We start from the raw sequence: 11356 nt of genomic DNA, 5'->3' as shown, positions 1-11356 counted from the left end.
CCCACACTGCGTCCTACCGTACTACAGAGTATGGAAAGATAGTACTGATTAACTTTAAAGGCGTGCTGTTCGGACATACTATTTAGTACCGAAGTATGCAGTTTTGAACGCAGGCTAGTTAGAAGAAAATCCACCGTTAAGAATGCTGATTTGACTCTCTCATGAAAATAATATAAAAATAAAATAGATTTTTAAAGATTTTTCATTTTTTGAAACATACTTTGTGACCAGACTACTAGATAGGTACACTTTACAATGACTACTCCATGAATAATAATAATAATAATAATAATAATAATAATAATAATAATAAAAAACGTCAGTGTCACTGAGGTATTTTTTAAATGATTTATTCTTTTCTTAACATTTGATAACTGCGTTAGTGTAAAATTGTGGGGTTTTTTTTCTTTTGGTCATAGACTGTAGCCTTAAATATTGTCTGAAATGTTAAATATTGTTTTTATTTTATAACCTTATTCCATTCTGATTCTGATTCTGATTCTGATTCATCCTTATGAAGGGTGCTAAAAATTATTCACTTGACTGTGTATGTTGAAATATTACTATTGTTTGGACATAATACTATTGTTTTGACATACAGTGTGGCATACTATTTAGTACGGAAATATGCAGTTTTTAACATAGGCTAGTCAAAGGTAAAAGTAACCTTTTTTTAATATGAGGCTGAGATATTTGGTGATATAAATACTTGGTGGTCAGGTTATTATAAGTGCACTTCATAATGACTATCCCATACAGGGAAAAAAAAAAAAAAAAACCTACACTCCACTCTATGATATCGGTGTCACTTATGTATTTTGAGGAATACATTTTTAATTTGCAAAACTCATCATTATCCTGCGTGCATATATTTTCATTGAAAGAAGGAGCATTAGCTTCAGTAACTGCTTTATCCTGGTCAGGGTCATGGTGGATCTAGAGCTTATCCTGGGAACACTGAAGCAGGATACACCTGGATAGGACACCGATCCATCGCATCACACCACACACACCCATTAGTATAATTTATAAGATCTAGAATCCAGTTAAATCAGCGGATTTCAGATTTCACCTCATCATGTAAAAATACTGTAGATGCAGTGAAAAACAGTACGCCAAGCTTCGTCAATCTTGTCATACAGAATGTCCTATCAAAATATAAAAATATCTCATCTTTGTCAATCTTGTCATTCAGTATGTCCTATCAAAATATAAAAATAATGTCTCATTTCATGCACTTTGAGGACACCGTGAAGTCTTATTGAAACCTGTATCATTGCGAGACCAATCATCCCCCTCCCCCCGCCACCACCCCCAATTTTCCTCTCCTACATGGACTAAAATGTAAATGTCAGCACAAAATATCACTAATATTATATCACAAATCCAAGCCAAAATTGACAAAGCAAAACAAGAAGCAATGTCTCTGTGAAAGATTTTGATTTTTATCAGAAACTTCTTTAACTTTTTTGATACAGCTTTGTCCCCAGACTTCTGATCATAAATATTTTGGATGCAATTCATGATAATATAGTTAAATGCCAAAAATCGAGTTTAATCTCTAAATGAGAATTACTGAAAAAATCTGATTATCACAACATCATTTAATATATTTATATCTTATCTTATCTTAATAGGGTCTAATTGTATTTTTTGATACTTGTATATGTGTAGCAACCTGGGAAAACCTTTCACATTGTGAAATTTTGACAATTTCTAATATATACATATATAGTTTTGAAAACTTGGGGCGTTCTTGAACTGAAATTGTTGTCTGAAATTGTTATACACAGCTCAATCACATTAAAATCACATTTAAAATAGCATTTTATAGTCTGGTCACCCCCCAAAAGACAGAAGGAGAAAATTGCATTTAAAGATTCCATTATGACTACTGCAAAGTAGAACCACAGACATTTTAACAGCCATTATTTGATTACAAACTGATTTGATTAGGTGTATGTCCATTTCGCTATTCACATAGCTGTCTAACAACTTGATCAGAGTGTGACAATCACTGTGTGAGGAAATCACACTTAGCCAGCAAGGTCTTAAGACATCTTTCGACAGACTGAGAGTGTGTTAAATCGGCTCCTTATCTAGCATAATCTTTGCAGGAAAAAAGCTTAGGCAAGATTAAAAAGTAAATAAAGAATCTGCTTGGTACAATATATTTATGTTTTCTTAAAGTATAGGTGTCAAAGTATGTTAGGTGGAAAAACCAAATTTTGTTCAAAACCTGTTTTTTTTTGTTTTGTTTTGGTTTTTTTTCTTTTTTTTGCCTGTTTCTGCAACACCAATATTGAATGGGTTTTCCCAGATCACCACTCATTGCACTAAATGCGATGAAAAAAAAAACAAAACATTATTTTAATATTTTAGGATTAGACACTAAATGTTAATGGTCAAAAAAGGTACAACTGGCTTAATACTGGGGAACTTAAACATACTGTAGTTACTCGTTCTAACTGCATACATAAGCATTAGGTTACAGAAGCATGATGCCATATAATTTAAACCCATTGCATTTTATTCTCTGTGAAAAAAAAATCATAGAGAAATGGCAATACAAATTCCTTATAATAAATACAAAAGATTAATCTATATGTATACAGTTAAGTCTTTTTATTTTTGATTATTTGTCAAAATTGCAACTAGAGAATATATCTTTAAGAATATTCTACTTCATGGCAATGACACTAGTGGGCTATTTTATAACAGCAAACTGATATCTTTATCAAAACATTTTCAGCTTCACAACAAAGCCATTGCTTTATCCTGATAAAAAAAAACCAAAGAGTACCTTTAACATGGAGGAGAATGACATACTGAACATAACATTACTTTCAGTGGTAACTAGTTCAAGATCATACAATAAAAATAATTTGATTTTGTATTCCCTTAGCTAAATTGTGGTTGATACAAAATTCAAATCAAATGTAATTTGCAGGTAAGTTGCAGTTTGTATTACTGCTGGTGACTGATTGTCCACATGCAGTACCATACTACCACTGCGTTATGGTTATTTGTTTTGTCTGACTTTTATGGAGTTATTTGTTATGTCTGGCTTTTTTGTTTTGTCTGGCTTTAAACATATCAGAAAGAAAAACAACTAAACCAGTCAATAGAAAAAGACAACATTGTAAATTTATATACAGTTGAAAGTCATCAGGTACATACTGCAGCGTCTGTTTTATTCTCCATGTGTCTTTTTGCATACGGGATTATTTCCAACCTCTCATGAGTTTAATTAATTCTAATCTCTTTATTGTCATCAATCAACATGGAGAAGTGTCGTCCAGGTGCAAGGTCTACACTTGTTTTCCCAAGGGCTCGGATTGACGAGCTGTTGGCACTGCTCGTCTTGTCCATGGCTACAGTAGGAAGTTGAGGTACCCCTCCATTCTGAATGACAGAAATTTCATTGTTCTTCATGGCTAAGCCATTGCTAATAGCTACAGCATATCGACTCCAAAAGCTCTGATCCATGTTCATGGCCCTTGCTGCAAGGTCCTTCTGGAATACTTCATTGAATTTGAGAGCCTCAGCACCTAGAAGAGCCAGTGGGTTTTCCACAGACAAGCGCCTACCTCTCCGTGCAGGTATGTTATTCCACATGTGAGTGCCCATGTGTACCTGCAGGAAGGGAAATCAAGAAGAAAAATCATCATGGATTAGTATACTCACAGTGCATATTCTGTGTATGATTTCTCCTGCTTCCTCTACCATAGAGAACACTTTGCTTTATTTTGAGTTCCAGAGCTGTAAATCAACATACCTTGAGATTACCCTTTGTTGTGAAGGCTCGGCCACAGATGGAGCAAGCAAAAGGTTTTTCACCAGTATGTGTGCGCTCATGGATTTGTAGGGCGCTTGCTGAAGAGAAGTTTTTCCCGCATACATTACAGTTGTGTTGTTTAGGGGTTCGTCGTGGTGGTGGGCTTCCAAACAATGAAGTCATGCCTGGGATTATTGCTTCAGAGGGCGTAGGTGAAGACTGAATAGATCCAAATACAGGAAAAGGGCCTTCTTTAGGAGTGTATGGCCTATTGCAACTTTCCATCTCCATCTTAACTGGGGCCCGTACGCTATTATCCATATCATGGGACCTCTGGCTTGCTCCTGAGAAAGCAATGATAAACCTTTAGTGTAGACCACAATAAGTGTCGTCATAACCTTCAAGAACATTAAAAAATATTACAGAGAAGGTAGTAGGTGGGCCAAAAATGGTTTTGTGTTAGGCTAAAATTTTGTCAGCAATTTCCAAGTATCCCTTGAACGTATATGCATTATTGCACCACACATGATCAAATAATTAGCATCATCTTACCATGCTCCATGACCAAAGACTTCCTGATCTGATCGTACACTGCTCCATTTATTGCATTTGGGGCTGGGGAATCAGACATTTCACATTTAACTGTAGTTGCTCGTTCTTGCTTATCAAAGGTAATATTAAGCGAAACTGGAATGTCATGTAGACCCTCAGGCTGACATTTTGTTGGTTTCAGTGTTGGTGGATGAATGATGTTGGCTGACTCTGGCAAGAAAATACTCTGATTCTCTAATTCTCCTGTGGACGGAGAGCCATTATCTGGATGGTTGTCAAAAATGTCACTCATTATCATCTTGTGTTCAGTTAATTGGTTAAGACTAACTGTTGAGTCACCATCTGATGTTCTAACATCAGACACATCATGAGGTAATGGTGAAATCGGTGATGAACTACTGTCCGATAAAGTGTTAAGGGGGTTTTCACCATTTTCTGAAATATCTTCCTCTTCATATGAAATATCATCAAGTCCATCATCATCATAATCATTCACACTGTCAAAACTCTTCTCTTCAAGAATCAAGTCATTGTTTTTTTCCTGGATAGCATCTGTTGGGAGAGTTTGGAGGTTATTGGGAATCTGGCCACCCATGTGCATGCGAATGTGCTGCTGTAACACAACAGCATTAGTGAATTTCTTCTGACATATTGGACAGGAGTGCTGAACCTGAAGAGGAGGCTTGGCACGGTGGACGCCAAAGTGAGTCTTCAGGTTGCCTTTTGTAGTGAAGGCACGGCCACACACCTTACATTTAAAGGGCCTCTCACCAGTGTGAATTCGATAATGCATCTTAAGTGCACTCTGACAGCTGAGCACTCGGTGGCAGATCACGCACTGATTGGGGTCCATCATCTTTTTGTCAATGTTCTCCACAAGTTGCTGGAGCTTTGATGTTTCAGATGTCTGCATAGATTCTTGGACTCCACTGAGTGGAAATCTGGCTTTAATGTGCTCTGAGATTTGAGAAGGAGTAGAAGATTTCATCACTGGGGTAATCACATCAGTGGACTCTGGTGTATTTGCTCTAACTGGTATTTCTGCTGATGGAAATTTTGAAAGAATGTTGTGACTTGCAGAGATGATATTTTCAGCTGGATCAGTCACACAGTTTGTGGGAAGGTAAATTTCATCAGTTTTTGAAACTGTTGTGGTCCCTCCTTCCTTGCTTAACTGGAGGCACCCAGCCACCTTAGGCGTATGTAATTGGCTGTCAGACTGTATAGGAATATCTTTTTCAGTACTAGTGACATTTGGAGACAATGGTGTACTTTCATTTCTAGCTAGTGAGGACCTTTGTGGAGATCTTCCTGTGGGTGCATTACTAAAGGAATCACTGATGTTTTCCACACTTGTTACTGTTGGGGGTAACTGCAGACCCAATCTAGGAGGTAATGCCTGTAGAATAGGTTTGCTCTCCAACCATGTTGACCCTGCTTTCTCTGGAGGAAAAGACATCCCATAGGGAATACCAGAGCTTGTTGGAATATTATCAAGATATTCTGGCACTGGGTATGGATTCATCTGTACATGTGGGTATTTGTCTTTGTGCCTTTGGAAGTGAACTTTCAGGTTTCCCTTAGTGGAGAAACGGTTGCCACATATGTTACATTTGAAGGGCCTCTCACCTGTGTGAGATCGCAGGTGGATCTGCAAGGCACTGTCACTGCCAAATACCTTGGCACAGAACCTGCATTTGTGTTTGAAAAAGGGGTCCTCAGAGCTGGGCTTGGTTTCAAATATGGAGGCATTAGGCATTTTACCTTTGCGATGCTTTATCATAGAAGCAAGTGGTTCTAGTGCATTGGTAGTGGCTGCAATGCTGGCAAGTGGGTTTGGGAAGATGACTCCGCTAGGAGGGCTTTGAGGTAGCAGTGGTAAGTTGGCAGAAGTGTTGATAACATTGCTCTGGCTTATTGAATGGGGATGAGGAGAGCTCATAGGTTGGGTATTACTAGCATTAGAGAGAGCACCATTGCAGGATGGCAATAAAGCAGACACCCCAGTATATGTAGATAGAGGAGCATTTGGGTTTGCTAGGGAAATGGGGGTACTATCATTTTCTCTGGGATTGGATTGTTCATTATGTTGCTGTGATACCCGAAATGACGGGCCTTCCTGCCTGGCTGCCTGGGACACAGAAGCCTGCCCATTCACTGTGGAAGGAATGACTCCAGATAATGGAAGTACAGGAGGAGGGGCCATGCCCTGGAAATGGTAAGTGCAAGAGACAGAGGGAAATGCCTTTGAGGCTGGGTTTAGGGCAGCTTGTGTTGGTTGCCTGTTCATCACGGCGACCTGATTGCGGATCTGTTCAATGAGTTGCAGCTGGTGGACCTGCTGCTGCTGTAAAGCCATTAGCTGTTCCAAAATCATAGGTATTGCCACGGAGCTCGCCTTACCTCCAGATCCATCACCTTGGATACTTTGGGAAAACTGTGCAACTGCCACCCTGGTACTATGGAGGATCTCCAAGGTTACATTCGTACTGGGAATGCCATAGTTTGTGCTTAGACATGATAAAGGTAGAGGAATGGTGCTTTCACTGGAGTCTGGTGGAAGAGGGCTGGGGTTTGATATTTTATCCACAGGTGCGGTAGTATCCATAGGGTCATCTGCTCCGGCTGCATAATTTTCTTCAGGAAGACTGACATTTTCTTCTCCTTTCTCAGACGATTCAGACTCAGGTTCCATGTTCTCAGTTTCAGCTGGGTCACTATGAGCACTTAAGAAGGATTCCGTAGGAGATCCCTGAGGGGAAGGAAATCTTTCATCCTCCTGTACAATGAGCACAGAAGGCTCCTCAGTGCACTTATTCTGGTGCTCCAGCAACTCTGACCAGTTGAAAAATTCAGCACAACATGTCTTACAGACAAGAGTCTCCTCATTCCCGCTGCGGCTCTCACTGCCACTCTCTTCACTGGCACCTTTACTCAAGAGCACTGTTGAGAAGAACCACAGAGAAACAAAAATATGTGTGAATAGAAATCCACAAACTGGTGAATACTTTACAGCTTTCTCTGCTGAATGAACAGTAAAAATATATCTAATCATTGGTACCACTTTACCAATTACAGAGACTCTCATTCTATATTGTCATACACCCAAGACCCAGCTGATCATTTTCTGTGCACAATCCATCAAATTACATGACTTATTTATTGAATGAAATTCCATAGTGACGATTGATTTCCAATGTTTTCAAACAATTCACATGTGACCTGTCAGTCCACAGCAAAGTGAGACTTTGATTGACTAATTGGAATTTTCCATTGCCAGCGTACAGTCTCATTTCCTGGATATTTTAAGACCTATTTTTTCCCCTCTTCTTGACATTGCTGCACTACTCATAATCTCCTCAGTGTCTGAATTGCATAATCTTGACCATGTTGTTGATTAAAATGAGCAAAACACAGAATAACCTTAGGTTACTTTAGGTATAAATGGGCAAGACATTTACCCCAGCAGCACTATTAAACAGTAATGTAGAGGCCTAACTAGATAATGTCCTACAATCTCAGAAATAAAGGTACCAAACTGTACTATTCCTTGTCGCTTGGGTGGAATCATCAAGGGTACATAATTTGTACCATGTGTTAATCAATGTGTTAACTGCAGAAGTGTACCTTTAATTAGTTTTTAGAGTAATGCTTTAAAAGTCGCCTATATCAGTGGCCCGTACTGTTACTGTTCCTAACAGTATACTATTTTCACATTTCCATATGAGAGATACATTCTAAAGCTACAGAAAATGTGGAACAATTAGGTGCAACTGGACTGCTAAACTATAGAAATTACACTGAAATATTTTGTTGTTGTTGTTGTTGTTGATTAAGAAAAGAGCATACTCTAAAAGGATTCCTCTGGCAAATCTAAAGATCATAATAATTGTTAAAATGCCCTAATATTACACCAATAATATAACTTCTTAATAAATTTCTTTTTTTTAAAAAAAAAAACATAATCACAAAATAGAACACAATGTTGTTGGTTGATTAAGAAATCAGCGTACTCTAAAAGGATTCCTAAGGCAAATCAAAAAATGCTGACTTTTGAAATGCCCTAATATCACATCAAAAATATAAGTTATTCATCAATTTCATTCAAAAATTATTCATCAATTTCATTCAAAAATTAAATAAAAAAAATCAAAAGCAGATAAAAATGTATTTAAAATTAAACAATCATTAATAATTAATGTGAAATCTATTTAATACTTGAAAGTCTGGTCAATTTTAAGTGAAAAAAATAAATTTAAATAATAATAATAATAATAACAATAATTTAAAAAAAAAAACACCAATCCAAAAAGACGGTGATTTTTATACCACAAATTACACAGTTAGGCCTACATTATTGGTGCAGTCACGAATTTGGTAATTACACTAGGCAATAAACGATTTAGCGACAGATAATCTAATTACTTCCCAACTGGCGCTTTGAATAAAATAACTAGACGGATTTTTCTCCCTGCAGTCTGTATTGTGATCCTTCTTCACTCGCACCCGGGGCAGTTACAGTGTGGGTCAGTGGCTCATCTCATTTCATTAAGCGTGTGGGTGGTCCTGCACAAGTCCCTCACACACACACACACACACACACACACGCACAGGAAGGTGAGAGCGCACTGAAGAGGGCTGAGAGAGTGCAGATCAAATGAAGCACCCCATTAGCGAATGAAACACACCAACACTTCAGCCGTCCAACTCGAGTGCACAACGACTACACTTACTGTAGCCTACTCAATTTGTGTGCACTTCATTTCCATGGGCCTACACTAACGATAATTACATGAGCCTCACCATTTCTCAACCCTTTCTCAACCCTTTCTCAATCAGCATGAAGTGTAACACGATTCAGAAATCTGCATTTAGCTTTCTTAACCAAATATATTTTCTCAGACATATATTTGAAAACAATCAGAAAACAAATGAAATGTGAGTAACACACACAGCTGTGGGCTTTAAATGCTTAAAAACCACTAGCCTGGACCAACACCTTATAATAATGATAATAATAATAATACTAATACTAATACTACTACTACTACTACTACTACTACTAATAATAATAATAATAATGATGATGATGATGATGATGATGATACTGTTGATTATAATAAAGGTCAAAATCTAGAAATGTTTTTGAGAACAATATTAAAACCTGTAAGTTTTTTTTTTCTTTTTTTTTAATTATAGCATACTGTTGTAGTCATATTCTATAAAAGCACGGAGTTATTAATTCATTTGCCATTTTTCTTTCATAAAACGCACCGAGCTTTAGGCCTGAACTCGGAGAGACTGTGTTCATGTTCATTAAAACAGGAAATGCAATAAATGAGCTGTGTTTGCAGTAATCTAATTCATTTGAGTAATGAATTTCTTCGCTAATGAGTGAAGTCCATCTTCCTGTTAATATGGAGAACACCACTTTCACACACACGTCTGAATAAAGGCGCAAACTCTACACACAGCCAGCCTGCTTCATACAGCCGTAAAGCCCAGTTAGAGTTAGAAGATTCACTGCATTTGATTTTTGTTTTAAAATACTAATAGTTTAACTTTAGCAGTGTGAAAGAATTATGCTAACAATATTTATGAATATGAAGTAACAAGTTGCGTTAATAGTTGCGACATTCCAAATTTATTAAAAAAATCTTGAAATTAGTGTAATTAAATCTATTTCACCATACTCGACTATTATTATTATTATTATTATTATTATTATTATTATCATCATCATTAACAATAATAAGATTTATAATAATAACAACAACAACAATCATCATGATAATAATAATAATAATAATAATAATAATAATAATAATGTAACATATTATTATTATTATTATTATTATTATTATTATTATTATAAGACAGAATTTGTTGATTTGTTGAAAAAATCCTTATGGCTGAAGTTCAAACGGTGCAAACAGACAAGCTTTGGGGAGAAATGGGCAGCACACACACACACACACACACACACATACACACACACACTGTTAACGTGATAAACAGTTCACAGCTCTAGATAAACTGTTTGTGCTCTAAACTCAAGGCAAAACACCGACAGCATGTACAAGCTTTAGTTATTTCTTCACAATCTTTTTTAAAGCTTCATCTCACTGAAGTTGTGATTATGTTTTTAAACTTTGCATTATTTTGTTGATAGACTCTTCATCCCTCTCTTAATGACTACAGAACTGCATTAGATGTTGAAACATAGCATTATCTAAAGTAATTATTTTGAATTGGAAACTTCTCTTGACTCAGTTACTACAATAAATAAAGTCCCAAAACTGCAGCCACACACTAAGAGCCCAGTGAAGTGTGTTAAGTGTAAGGCGCGCGTGCACATGTCCCTGCATCTCCCCGTGTTCCCCCGGTGCTGGTGCGTACCGCTCTCCGCGCCTCTCCCGCGCTGCTCCTTCTCCTCTCCCGCGGTAACGTGCTGAGGCTTGGCCTGCTTGCGCCGGGACATCCTGTTCGGTTCGTGCGCCCGCGCATCGGTGGCGGACGCGGCGCGTGGGGACAGACGCACGGCGGCGGCTCGGCGGGTGCTCGGGGCTGTGGGATGTTAGATGGTGTCAGCGCTGCGCGGTTTGCGCATGGCGGAGGTCTGATGATGATACAGGCTCGCGCATCAGGAGTAAAGCCGGCCTGCGCGCGCGCGCTGGGATTGGCTGCTTTCCAGACGGGCCGCGCGGGATATGCAAATGAAGCGCGGACTTTGGATAATTAGCCGCCGCTGCCGCTGCTCTCTGTGTGCGCGCGAGACACGGCACGACCGACAGCACACACAGAACCCCAGCAGGGTTGCCAGATTGGAGTGAGGTTTCCATCGGGGTTGCCAGATACGATCAGTGTTTAACACTCATCCAGTTCATCACCAGTCCAAACACTTACTACAGTTTCAAACTGAGGTTCAAGGAAAATACACAACGGACCAGTTTAAAAAATAAATAAAACATTTAACAAAGACCAGAAAGATCTTTTAAAGATTTTGGTAAAAACAACAGCTAAAGA

The 11356-nt window shown here is 38.1% G+C and overlaps 1 protein-coding gene across 1 annotated transcript; it reads right to left on the bottom strand.

The window, feature by feature from the left end:
* Positions 1 to 2509: 2509 nt before the first annotated feature.
* sall3b (spalt-like transcription factor 3b) lies at positions 2510 to 11139 on the bottom strand. The gene is made up of 4 exons (XM_026929450.3): positions 10730 to 11139; positions 4331 to 7273; positions 3779 to 4122; positions 2510 to 3636 (listed from the first exon to the last, which is right to left on the bottom strand). Exons 1-4 carry the CDS (start codon positions 10809 to 10811, stop codon positions 3247 to 3249), a joined length of 3759 nt encoding a protein of 1252 aa, XP_026785251.3. The 5' UTR covers positions 10812 to 11139; the 3' UTR covers positions 2510 to 3246.
* Between the last annotated feature and the right edge of the window lie 217 nt (positions 11140 to 11356).

Source organism: Pangasianodon hypophthalmus, chromosome 23 (assembly GCF_027358585.1).
Source record: "Pangasianodon hypophthalmus isolate fPanHyp1 chromosome 23, fPanHyp1.pri, whole genome shotgun sequence".
In the NCBI taxonomy this organism is placed as follows: domain Eukaryota; kingdom Metazoa; phylum Chordata; class Actinopteri; order Siluriformes; family Pangasiidae; genus Pangasianodon; species Pangasianodon hypophthalmus.
Note: the sequence above shows the minus strand (reverse complement) of the source record. Positions and strands in the feature narration are given on the sequence as shown.

Excerpts from the sequence above, each read along its gene's own strand:
- sall3b (XM_026929450.3), bottom strand. The coding sequence starts at position 10,811 with ATGTCCCGGCGCAAGCAGGCCAAGCCTCAGCACGTTACCGCGGGAGAG. Across the intron at positions 4,123-4,330 it reads GTCTTTGGTCATGGAGCATG|GAGCAAGCCAGAGGTCCCAT; the intron begins GTAAGATGATGC and ends TTGCTTTCTCAG. Across the intron at positions 3,637-3,778 it reads CAACAAAGGGTAATCTCAAG|GTACACATGGGCACTCACAT; the intron begins GTATGTTGATTT and ends CCCTTCCTGCAG.